Genomic DNA, 13,776 nt, shown 5'->3' with positions numbered 1-13,776 from the left:
ACAGCTACAAAGAATATAGATAAACTCTCTCGGTAGGCAATGTGGTCTGCAGCTATCATGAGAAACTCTACCGCAGGAGAGCAATGGCTCGAGACTTCCTTAGATATCGTGCACCAGCTGTTGTTTACAAAAATACATAGACCGCCGCCCCTTGTCTTATCAGACGCCGCTGTTCTATCCTGCCGGTACATCGTATAACCAGCCAGCTGTATGTTGATATTGTCGTCGTTCAGCCACGACTCCGTGAAGCATTCAATGTTACAGTTTTTAATGTCCCGTTGGTAGTTTAATCTTCCCAATAACTCATCCATTTTATTGTCCAAAGATAGCATGTTTGCGAGCGGGGAGTGGGGGTTTATTCGATCGCCGCCTACTCCTCAGAAGGAAGCCCTCATGCCTTTCTTTCTCCACCTCTTCACGCAGATCACTGAGGTCAGGGTCTGTTCCCGAGGGAGCCGTATATCCGAGGGGAAGGGGGCGCCTTGGGGGGGGGTCACGTGCCCTGTGTGCAGTTTGGTAATACAGCCCTTAACTTAACGCAGACTCTAGTTGTGTTCAGACTGCAATGCTCTTATCAAACATCACAGCGGCTACATTCATCATGACTTCAGTCAGCTGCTTGTTCTGTTTAGTGTAGCGCTGCATTAAAAACACTTCTACATTTTAGTCTGGCCAAGTCCCCCCCCCCCCCCCCCCCCCCAAAAAAAGAAAAGTAAGATGGCTCACAGGGTGCTGCATCCACGCCAGCCTCAGCCTGACTGGCACGGTAATGGCTAAATACGCTAAAGAGCAGAAAATAGCCTGCACTCGCTCGGCCAGCTCCACACTGAGGAAACCTGCAAATGATCAGCAGCTAACTCCACTCAGCTGCCGTTTTATATCAGGAGCATTTACTCAGGAACAGATTACATATTACTTACCTCATCCTAGAGTCGTCCCTATCGAGCTGCATGGGGCTGAGGTAGCAATCAATCAAATGTATTTTTTTTACATCAGCAGATGTCAAAGTGCTATACAGAAACCCAGCCAAAACACCAAACTACAAGCAATTCAGATGTAGAAGCACAGTGGCTAGGAAAAACAGCCATATGTGCAAACTCATAACACGTCAAAATTTACCACATCTCAGTATCCAAATTGCTCTTTCAGAGGTCCACTGAGACACGCAGAGCCTTAGGTCATTATGGAAACTTCATGAACTTTAGGCAGATTTATACCAGGAGAAGAAATGGAGAAAAGATGCATCTAAATATCTCCAAAAGCCCACACGGATCATGAAGACACACCGCAACTGTGTTGAACCAAAACAAAAATAGTGAGACTTTGACACTAAGCTGTAGAGAGTGAGTTACGATTAAACAGCACCTCTGGCTTTGTCATTAGCGGGCCAATCACACACAGAAACAACCAGCTCGGACTGCTATGCAGAAGTTCAATACCTCCCCTTCACATAGCTGTAGCAACTAATAGAAACAGTGACCAGGTGAATAATGTGCGTATCAAATCCAATTCACTCCATTTTAATCCGTCTTATTATGGGCACTGCTTAGCTAGCGTCGAGAAAGCAGAGAAGTGACTGTTGTGAATAGGATCTGCTCGGGCCTCCAGATAGGCCCTGTATCCTGACAGACATGGAGAAGTGTTCACAGGAGACATGAGGAGGCCCAACACAACAGGTTCTTCCTGCCCCTCACCGCAGGGGCCCAACGGTACGCATCACCTGACACCACCAGAGGAACACGGCAGGAACACGGCCCAAGATGGGCATTCCCCCACCCCCGTCAATCAGCCAGGTGGGGGCCACATCTGTTTCCTGCTCCTGAAGAGAGAGTCTGGTACGCTCCTCGAAGGGACAGGTCCACAGTGGACAGTAAAACACCACACAGCAGTTTCCACCGCACTACTTAGCCACTGCGCCTTTAATATATATTCCATGGCTCTGGGAGACAATAGGGGGGGGCTCTTCTCCTATGAGCAGGCCGCTGGGGTTCCAAAGGAAAAACAGAGGTGTTGGGTTTCAAGATGGATCTCTGCAGAAGTCATTATGTTTCTGAGAGTCCCAGTTTGAATAATTAATGTTCTTCCTCTGTCTCCAGAGACCAGTTTGCTCAGATGACTTCTGTCTGGTGTGAGCTGTAATCTGAGTGGTTCCGAAGGGCTACATTAAGTCAGCCAGTCTAACATTCTGCTGAGGGAAAGGTTCTACTCATTTACAAGACGATGAACAGATACACAACTCTGATGTAAGAACATGCTTCTAAAAGCATTCAACAGCAGAGAAGGTTCAGACCATCTCATGACCATCTACCATGTGGCTCCATGACCAGTACAGGGGATATCCTGTCTACTGTGAAAGGACTGCTGTGTGACCACAAAGAGAAGAGATGAACTGTTTGACCCCACAGCGAGAGGGGTCTGGTGTTTGACAGCTGGTTGTTCCACTCATAAACCGTGACCTCTCCCCAGTTAAAGTTAATTGAAACGAGGGTGTGTCTTCCTCCCGCGGGGCCGGTGAGACAGAGGCCCCTGTTAATAAGAGGAGCCACAGCAGACCAGCACGACCAGCTTGTTTACCCAGGGTTCCTCAATCAGGGGTGCAAGGAGCGTTTCCATGCCACTGCTGGCCCGGCATTCCAAACCCAGGGTCACTAGTGGGGGAAACGAGTACGACTAAACATCCTCTCTGATCCTCTGTCTGAATGACATAACATAGTCATCCTCTCCTAACAGACTCAAGTTATTTTGAGAAATAACAAAGGCTCTGGACTGGGGGAAGATTTGTTAACCATAACAAACACATGCTGGGGAGACACGAGGGAATACGGGTTAAATTTATGAAGCTCATCAAGAGAAAACAAAGAGGCCTCACTAAATCGCTGACTCTGGGGGTGAGCAGAAATCTGGGCACAATTACCCTGAGCATAGAGTAAGGGATACTGGACTCAGTGTTGGGGATTAGTGAACTACATTTAGTTCAAATGTAATTACATTTTGCAGTAGCTTGGTGGTGGTTGAACTATATTCAAATATTGGTAGTGTTGCCATGTTGTGGTGTAGCTGACTATTGGAACTACACCACTTTTTTAGCAAAAATAAAATATGGGTGAAGTAGGCAAGAGTGTCCTTTATTTTTCAGCATCAGACCGGCCCAATTCTCACGTCAAACACTACGTGCCCAATTCTCACTTGTTATGTTTAATAGGCTAAATTACATATTCTGTTAACATCTGACTCCAGAGTGATCTGTTCTTGCAATTTGTAGTTTATGACATTTCAGATTTAGATATAAATGTAACTAAGTACTTTTTCTAAGTAACTTCAGTTAAGTAAGCTATATTTTTCTTAAGGGTAGCTTTAGTGTAGCCTAACTTCTTCCAATGTGAAGTAATTGGTAGCTTGGAAAACTACATTTTCAGAGTAGCTTCCCCAACACTGGCTGGACTGAAGGATGTACGGTATGACACAGATTCATCATAGCATAAGCATTACCTTCTACCCCAGTAAAAAGCATTTCCATGTGTCCATTCCCAATGATCACAGTAACCGCCTAGGGTCTTATCTCTGCTCCAGAGAGGGATGCTCAGACACTATCCAACAATACTTCCCAATGAATATTCCCTAGAGATGATTAATCAAGGAACAACAGGCTTCAGAGGTCCGTCTCCAACCTCGGACAATCCCAGGATCCCACAGCTGGACATAGACTCAGGGTGCTTAGACTGGCAGCTATCATGCTGGGGTTAATATGTGTGTCGCTCTCCACATCTGAATCTCAACCTTAAACATCAGAAGCAAACTAACCAGGATCAGATGACATGGGCACGAACACCACTCATGTCTAACCAGACAACACCAGGCTCCTCTGGCATTTAGGTGGTGGGTATTTAGCAGTGCCAGCTAAATTAGATCTGTTTGGGTAAAGTGACCTGTTGGTCTACTGCTTAAAGTTTTCTTAAAGTAGAATAAATACAAGATCAGGGAGCATTGCAGGATAAAATCTGAATGGAAATGCTCCTTTAAGGAACTTGATAGAGGAAAAATCAGTAGTGCGAGCCATTTTAAAGGGGCACAAGGATTTCACAAAAATAAACGCTGACACTGATCAAAACTTAAGACCGCAATCTGGGCTGACACAGGAAACGATAAAAACCCAAATCAATCCCATCTGGTTGAAAACCTGGTTCTGTTTCAAACTGATCTTGGTGAATGTTTTAGGAGCACCTCTCCCTCTCTCTTTCTCTCTCCCTCTGAGCTTTAAGACAGTGGTGTTGACCATAACTCTTCTCCTGGCAGCTCTTTTGATGGATGGCCGGACGCCAGGCTAGAAGGCCGTATCAGCATTCCCATGAGCCACTGGGGTGAGAGACAAGGCTGAGGCCAGGAGTGCACTGGGAATGCAACAGCTGACCTGACATTTCACCCCTCTCTCTCTGTGTGTGTGTGTGTGTGTGTGTGTGTGTGTGTGTGTGTGTGTGTGTGTGTGACAGAAACAGATATAGCTAAAGAAAGAGCACAATAACCCCTTTCTTCTCTTCATCCCCTTCATGTCCTGTGATGTCTAAGTGATGTGATTCCCCATCTGACCACTACTAATCACCAGCTCAAATCTAACCACCAGACCTGGAGCCTATAGAGCCTGATTAAAAAGCCTGGTTTCCCTCCATCTGGACTGAAATACAGCTTTTCCTACTCTAATGTCCTGGAGCAGTGTTCTACACCCTACTGAGTTGTGTGGGAAACAAGAGATTCTGCACCACTGGTTGCCAACTACAATCTGGGCCTATTTCAAACACACACACACTGGCACCGAGAGAGCGAAAGAGGGGACAGCAGGGCCGATGACAGCTCCATCTCCAGAGATTCTCACTGAACAACCAGCAAGCTCCTGGTCCCATCATCCCTTTTTCACACAAGGGCTTTCATGAGCTGTCATGCTATTATTGACCTGCGGGGGGGGGGGGGGGGGGGGGGTCGAGATGTGAGCACCGTGTACGTACCAGAGCACAGAGCAGGTCGACGGCCTCCAGCACCAGCTCCTGGTGTCCGATGCGGGCCACACCCAGCTCCTCCAGGTCCTGATGGGAGATCTTCAGCAGCTGCTCCCCGCTGATCTTCTCCCGCTCAAAGTTAGGCACATACTGCTGCAGGCTGTCATCCAAGCCTGGACACAGAGGGGGAAGGAGAGAAACGAGTGTCAGTACCTTGAGACAAAGAGCACCGATAAGAAATACCTTTATGTGATAACATGAAACAGTAAAAGCTGTGTTTTTTTATGCAGGCCTCTAATAGTGATACAGAGGCCTACCCACAGTAGAGACGCAGCACATGAATCTCCTAAAAGACGCAACAGGATCCGTGGAAGTCGGTCTCCACCTGTTTTGACACAAGCCCAGTTCTAATAACGGACCCGACACCTGACGACATACGGGCGGACCAATAGCAGAGAGAGAAACAGGTGCATCAGATCTAGCCCCAAGATAAACACACCATAAACAGAAGAGCGGTTAAACCACTCCTAAGTCTTTTGGGACAGTTGAACAATGGGCGGCTCTTTGTCCGATTACAGTTGGGGGATGTCTCTTAGCTGTTTTTTAAACCCCCACACTGTTGGATGAGTTAACTATCACAATAGCAGCCACTCTGCCCACTCAAGGAAAGGCAATGTGTTCTACATTACACTCACACCTACTAAGGGCTAAGCTGGATGAATTGGTCCAATGCAATTTTTATATTTTATAGCCCCATTAGCAGAAGTCTGTGGGTAACATGCAGTGCTTTCGACAAGACAACTGCAAAAAAAACTATCCTGAGAGAGCCAAACACAAATGCTTCTTGTTCACAATAAACCATTTGGGGGGTGGGGAGTAAACACCATCTAGTCCATCAATGAGGGCACAGAGAGGGGGCAGCTGCAGAGCTATGGCCCTGAGCCCTGGCCCTCTGAATGGCCCGTCAGCTGCACAACCCCCCTGATCCTGACAGATGCACACACACACACACACACACACACACACACACACACACACACACACACACACACACACGCTGTGAGTATGGCCATCCAAAACCCATCCATTTCTTCATTGACAAATATTCAAGGGAAGAGCTTTGGTTTCGTACATTCTTTCCAGTCTAAACTGCAGCCATATTAACGACACTCCATATATATGAATACACTATGTTGAGCATTATGTGTATGCAGATGGGGGTATGTTCTGTGGTAAGGAGCCTTCTTTATAAATGGTACCTCATTTTCACACCTGTGTGGCATTCAATGTGTGTGTGTGGTGTGCTGTTGCTGCGGCAACGTGTGTGTGTGTGTGTCAGCGTGGTGAATGGCTTAGTGCTGCAGGATATCCAGTTGCAGATACCAGAGCAGACTGTTAATTCGTCTGGCCTGCAGAGCAGAGAGCCAGGAGCTCCCAGGACACACCACAGAGACTGCTGTACCAATCATATGTCTACTGGATTGCAGTAAGAGTAGCATACGTTTCTGTGACTGTCCCCTTCTCTCTCTCACACACACAGAAACAATTACATTCACATGGGCCTACATTCAAACCCACCAACATGGAACAGCCAAGTCTTTCACAAAATACTACAAATCTGCAGAAGAATCTAACAGTCCATTAACTGTGCTTTTTACATTGAAGTTCCTTTTTAACGACCTCTTATAAAACCTCAAAACGCTAAAAAGTCTGCAAGGCTTCTGCAGAGAAATCTCAGTGAAATCAACAAAATACATCAAACTGCTCAACTATAACCCATAATGCAACCAGTCAAGTTCACTTACTGTCTAAACATTTTTCACATTCCTGGCTTGAGAATTCCCAGGGCAGACTTTATGCAATTTGGGCTTAATCCCTAAGATGGAGTGAGTTTTGGCAGCACAGAGGGAGCTCACTTCAAAAGGCCCAGTGGAGGAGGGTATGAGAGAGACCCAGTAAGCGCTGTGAGGCGGAGGGGGACTGAACGCAGCCCAACACAAACACAGCCTCAGCCTCTGACTGGGCCAGCTGCTGGTAATGGGATTAAAGAGAAACAAGAGAGTGGAAACACAGGGCTAAGGTTTCTCCTTCCTGCATTACCCTCGGCGTGTTAAGAAGGCATTTCCTGTGGAACGATGCCATCCTTCTGCGGAATCTCTCTACGGATGAGTTAAGGGGAGAGGGGAAGGTAAACTAAGTTTGGGCTACTAGGCCTGCTCTGACTGTGGCAGTTTTCCTTCCCATAATTAATCAACTCTGAGATTAACTTCTCCTGAACACCCTAAGGGCTTATTACAAATCTTTGGGTAGACCAACAAAACATCTTCCCAAAAGAGAATTTCCCTTCCACCCTCAATACCTATATAAATTGCTTCATTCGTTTAAGTGTTTTTTTCTCATTTTCCAAACACCTCCCCAAATCCCTCTCCCAGAGCACTGCCCTGACTTTGGAATTCTGGGTCAGATCATGGTAGGGTCCAACCTGACTAGCCTGGCGGTCTAATTCGGAGAGTTTGAACAAAAGCTGCCACTTCAAAACAGCCTGTGTGTGTGTGTGTGGGGGGGGGGGGGGGGGGGGGCAAGGACTCGTCCCCTCGATGGGACTAATTGAGAGGATCCCGCTGGGGAGAGAGTGGGAAACATGGATACCCCCAGTCAGACTGCATTATCCCAATAGGTATACAAGTCGTAGTGCATTTATCCCATAGGAACCACAGGCTACATTTGCTCCCAGAGTCTTAAGGGACAATACCATGATCTCTCTGGCCCGTACTCTTGCCACATGCAGAAGAAAAGACGTACCTTCTCACATAGACCTGATAAAAGTTTATAGAGCGTAGACCAATGGCTACAGGGTGTGTGTGAAACTATTAACGTCCATTAAGGACATAAAAACAAGTGAGGGAGGTGGGTGTCACACTATAGTGGATTGATGAAGGGGGTGGAAGTGGGAAGGTTTGCGAAAGCTCTTCAAAAAAGGCCAAACCAGGCTTAAAACGCTTTACAAACATTTTAACGCTATCCTGAAAACAGAACTTAACACGCACTTAAATGCCAAAGCTGAGATGGAGTGTGAAGAAACATGCAGAAAGACAAAGACAAATTCTGTCTCACAAAAATGTTATGCATTAACCCAGGCTTCTCCTCATTTGAACATCAGTAGAAAGTGGAGCTTATGGTCTGAGTGTGTGTGTGTGTGTGTGTGTGTTTGTAATAGTGACATTAGTGAGTCCAGCTGAGACTGCACAATCCAGTTGAGTAAATGGTCCAGCATAAACATGTGTTTTCAATGTAACATAATAGGAGGAAGTTCCGTTTCAAAGCACTTTGAGTGATCGATTTTCACAAAATAGGGGATGATTAGCAAACCTCGACGCCCGCAGTCTGTCATTACCTCACCCACTCTGGAGCAGGGGGCTGGATGGACGGGCACCTGCTGTTACTGTGGGGTCCTGCTGACACCCGCTACACCTATTGATTGGGGCCTGGAACTACACTACATTTATTCTTTCATTCATTCATTCATTCATTAGGGACAACGCACATTAATTAACATCAATATTACAATAATGCAACATCCCATGTAAATGTGCCGGGGTTAGCCGAAAGCTAATTTGCACCCGTAGTCCCAGGGCAGCTAAGGACAATTACACAGCCACAAAGAAATACACACTAAAACAATACAAAATATAAATAAATTACATCCAATAATATATTATTCTAACAACAACTACACTATCATCAACTATCGTCTTATGTATGAGGAACCACAGATAACTCATGTGTACAGGTTTGGATAGATTGGAGCCATGTTTTCAATTCAAATTTAAAAATACAATAAATCAGTGCAGCTTCTCAAGTCCATGGGCACTGCATTCCAGTATATTGTAGCTCTAACAGAAAAGGCCGATTGACCGATTTTACTGTGTTGAAAAAGGGACAACGCAATCCCCTCTAGTTATTGCCCTTGTTATCCTGGAGATATTTTCCTTGAGCATGATATGCCGGCATAGGGGTGGAGGGGCAAGACCATGCAGGATCTTAAAGACAAGGCTTACATACTGTTTAAAGCTATCCAGACTAAGTAAATGATGTTTCTAAATGATATGACAATGGTGTTAACTGTTTGGTTTGTTATCAAAAATCTTAAGTGTTTGTTTGTAGAGGGATTCAATTGGTTTCAGAATAGTAGGTCCTGCTTGTGACCAGCATGTGAGGCAATATCTCAAATGTGAAAAGATCATAGCATATATAGTTTAGCGGCCTCCAGAAGAAGGAAAGGCCTTATAAACCTAAAGTTGGATAATCCAAACTTGACCATGTTAACCACCTTCTTCACATGTTTCTTAAATGTCAAGTTGGAGTGCAAAATGACACCAAGATACCTGAAGTTGGACACAACTTTCAGATTCTCCCCATTAACAAGAACAGCTCGTGAAATGCTTACTTACAAGCCCTTAACCAACAGTACAGTTCAAGAACGAGTTAAGAAAATATTTACCAAATACACTAAAGTAAAAAATAAAAACAAAATAACAATAACGAGGCTATATACAGGGGGTCCTGCAAGTTTTGTTTTCGCAGTTTATATTGAAAAATCGCCCATGAAGATGGATCTCCTTCTTATGATAATACAGGTTACTCAAATATAGATTATTTCAAATCATTCATGTTCCACCATTCATCAATGATTTCGAGTATGTGGACACATAGTCGTCGAACATCACATTCCAAAATCATTAATATGGAGTTGATTCCCCCTTTGCTGCTATAACAGCCTTCACTCTTCTGGGAAGGCTTTCCACTAGATGTTGGAGCATTGCTGTGGGGACTTGTTTCCATTCAGCCACAAGAGCATTAGTGAGGTCGGGCACTGATGTTGGGCGATTAGGCCTGTCTCGCAGTCAGCGTTCCAATTCATCCCAAGGTGTTCGATGGGGTTGAGGTCAGGGCTCTGTGCAGGCCAGTCAAGTTCTTCCACACGGATCTCGACAAACCATTTCCATATGGACCTCGCTTTGTGCACGGGGGCATTGTCATGCTGAAACAGGAAAGGGCCTTCCCTAAGCTGTTGCCACAAAGTTGGAGGAACAGAATCGTCTGGGATGTCATTGTATGCTGTAGCGTTACGATTTCCCTTCACTGGAACTAAGGAGCCTAGTCCGAATCACAAAAGACATCCCCAGACCATTATTCCTCCTCCACCAAACTTTACAGTTGGTACTATGCATTGGGGCAGGTAGCATTCTATTGGCATCCGCCAAACAGATTCGTCCACCAGACTGCCCTATGGTGAAACGTGATTTATCACTCGAGAGAATGTTTGCACTGCTCCAGAGTCCAATGGCGGCGAGCTTTACACCCCTTCAGTCAACACTTGGCATTGGGCATGATCTTAGGCTTGTGTGCGGCTGCTCGGCCATGGAAACCCATTTCATGAAGCTCCCGACGAATCGTTATTGTGCTGACGTTGCTTCCAGAGGCAGTTTGGAACTCATTAGGGAGTGTTGCAACCAAGGACAGACAATTTTAACGCGCTACATGCTTCAGCACCGGGTGGTCCCGTTCTGTGAGCTTGTGTGGCCTACCACTTTGCGGCTAAGTCGTTGTTGCTCCTAGACATTTCCAATTCACAATAACAGCACTTACAGTTGACCTGGGCAGTTCTAGCAGGGCAGAAATTTGATGAAATGACTTGTTGGAAAGGTGGCATCATATGACAGTGCCACGTTGAAAGTCACTGAGCTCTTCATTCTACTGACAATGTTTGTCTATGGAGATTGCATGGCTTTGTGTTCGATTTTATACACCTGTCAGCAGCGGGTGTGGCTGAAATTGCCTAATACACTAATTTGAAGAGGTGTCCAAATACTTTTGTGTATGTACAGTTGAAGTCGGAAGTTTACATACACCTTAGCCAACTACATTTAAACTCAGTTTTTCCCAATTCCTGACATTTAATCCTAGTAAAAATTCCCTGTCTTAGGTCAGTTAGGATCACCACTTTATTTTAAGAATGTGAAATGTCAGAATAATAGTAGAGAGAATGATTTATTTCAGCTTTTATTTCTTTCATCACATTCCCAGTGGGTCAGAAGTTTACATACACTCAATTAGTATGTGGTAGCATTGCCTTTAAATTGTTTAACTTGGGTCAAACATTTTGGGAAGCCTTCCACAAGCTTCCCACAATAAGTTGGGTGATTTTTGGCCCGTTCCTCCTGACAGAGCTGGAGTAACTGAGTCAGGTTTGTAGGCCTCCTTGCTCGCACACACTTTTTCAGTTCTTCCCACAAATTTTCTATGGGATTGAGGTCAGGGCTTTGTGATGACCACTCCAATACCTTGACTTTGTTGTCATTGGAAGTATGCTTGGGGTCATAGTCCATTTGGAAGACCCATTTGCGACCAAGCTTTAACTTCCTGACTGATGTCTTGAGATGTTGCTTCAATATATCCACATAATTTTCCATCCTCATGATGCCATCCATTTTGTGAAGTGCACTAGTCCCTCCTGCAGTAAAGCACCCCCACAACATGATGCTGCCACCCCTGTGCTTCACGGTTGGGATGGTATTCTTCGGCTTGCAAGCCTCCCCCTTTTTCCTCCAAACATAACAATGGTCATTATGGCCAAACAGTTCTATTTTTGTTTCATCAGACCAGAGGACATTTCTCCAAAAAAGTACAATCTTTGTCCCCATGTGCAGTTGCAAACAATAGTCTGGCTTTTTTATGGCGGTTTTGGAGCAGTGGCTTCTTCCTTGCTGAGCGGCCTTTCAGGTTATGTCGATATAGGACTCGTTTTACTGTGGATATAGATACTTTTGTACCAGTTTCCTCCAGCATCTTCACAAGGTTATTTGCTGTTGTTCTGGGATTGATTAGCACTTTTCGCACAAACGTTTTTTCATCTCTAGGAGACAGAATGCGTCCCCTTCCTGAGCGGTATGACGGCTGCGTGGTCCCATGGTGTTTATACTTGCGTACTATTGTTTGTACAGATGAACATGGTACCTTCAGGCATTTGGAAATTGCTCCCAAGGATGAACCAGACTTGTGGAGGTATACAGTTTGTTTTCTGAGGTCTTGATTTCTTTTGATTTTCCCGTGATGTCAAGAAAAGAGGCACTGAGTTTGAAGGTAGGCCTTGAAATACATCCACAGGTACACCTCCAATTGACTCAAATTATGTTAATGAGCCTATCAGAAGCTTCTAAAGCCATCACATCATTTTCTGGAATTTTCCAAGCTGTTTAAAGGCACAGTCAACTTAGTGTATGTAAACTACTGACCCACTGGAATAGTGATACAATGAATTATAAGTGAACTAATCTGTCTGTAAACAATTGTTGGAAAAATTACTTGTGTCATGCACAAAATAGGTGTCCTTACCGACTTGCCAAATCTATAGTTTGTTAACAAGACATTTGTGGAGTGGTTGAAAAACAAGTTTTAATGACTCCAACCTAAGTGTATGTGAACTTCCGACTTCAACTGTATGCATGTATGTATGTATGTATGTATGTATGTATGTATGTATGTATGTATGTATGTATGTATGTATGTATGTATGTATGTATGTATGTACGTACGTACGTACAGTGGGGAGAACAAGTATTTGATAACCTGCAAAATCGGCAGTGTTTCCTACTTACAAAGCATGTAGAAGTCTGTATTTTTTTATCATAGGTACACTTCAACTGTGAGAGACGGAATCTAAAACAAAAATCCAGAAAATCACATTGTATGATTTTTAAGTAATTAATTTGCATTTTATTGCATGGCATAAGTATTTGATCACCTACCAACCAGTAAGAATTCCAGCTCTCACAGACCTGTTAGTTTTTCTTTAAGAAGCCCTCCTGTTCTCCACTCATTACCTGTATTAACTGCACCTGTTTGAACTCATTACCTGTATAAAAGACACCTGTCCACACACTCAAACAAACAGACTCCAACCTCTCCACAATGGCCAAGCTGTGTAAGGACATCAGGGATAAAATTGTAGACCTGCCCAAGGCTGGGATGGGCTACAGGACAATAGGCAAGCAGCTTGGTGAGAAGGCAACAACTGTTGGCGCAATTATTAGAAAATGGAAGAAGTTCAAGATGACGGTCAATCACCCTCGGTCTGGGGCTCCATGCAAGATCTCACCTCGTGGGGCATCAATGATCATGAGGAAGGTGAGGGATCAGCCCAGAACTACACGGCAGGACCTGGTCAATGACCTGAAGAGAGCTGGGACCACAGTCTCAAAGAAAACCATTAGTAACACACTACGCCGTCATGGATTAAAATCCTGCAGCGCACGCAAGGTCCCCCTGCTCAAGCCAGCGCATGTCCAGGCCCGTCTGAAGTTTGCCAATGACCATCTGGATGATCCAGAGGAGGAATGGGAGAAGGTCATGTGGTCTGATGAGACAAAAATAGAGCTTTTTGGTCTAAACTCCACTAGCCGTGTTTGGAGGAAGAAGGAAGATGAGTACAAACCCAAGAACACCATCCCAATCGTGAAGCATGGAGGTGGAAACATCATTCTTTGGGGATGCTTTTCTGCAAAGGGGACAGGACGACTGCACCGTATTGAGGGGAGGATGGATGGGGCCATGTATCGCGAGATCTTGGCCATCAACGCCCTTCCCTCAGTAAGAGCATTGAAGATGGGTCGTGGCTGGGTCTTCCAGCATGACAACAACCCGAAACACACAGCCAGGGAAACTAAGGAGTGGCTCCGTAAGAAGCATCTCAAGGTCCTGGAGTGGCCTAGGCAGTCTCCAGACCTGA

The 13,776-nt window shown here is 45.1% G+C and overlaps 1 protein-coding gene across 2 annotated transcripts in view; it reads right to left on the bottom strand.

Annotated features, from left to right (window-relative positions):
• Nucleotides 1-13,776, bottom strand: part of LOC115162462 (connector enhancer of kinase suppressor of ras 3) — a 78,639-nt gene that overhangs the window by 45,179 nt on the left and 19,684 nt on the right. For both annotated transcript variants that reach the window (XM_029713779.1, XM_029713778.1), the window contains exon 2: nt 4,998-5,161. In XM_029713779.1, coding sequence (XP_029569639.1) covers nt 4,998-5,161 — 164 coding nt within the window. The remainder of the gene's footprint in view (nt 1-4,997; nt 5,162-13,776) is intronic.

Source organism: Salmo trutta, chromosome 25, assembly GCF_901001165.1.
Source record: "Salmo trutta chromosome 25, fSalTru1.1, whole genome shotgun sequence".
NCBI lineage: Eukaryota > Metazoa > Chordata > Actinopteri > Salmoniformes > Salmonidae > Salmo > Salmo trutta.
The sequence above is the reverse complement of the archived record's forward strand: the minus strand, read 5'-3'. Positions and strand labels throughout refer to the sequence as shown.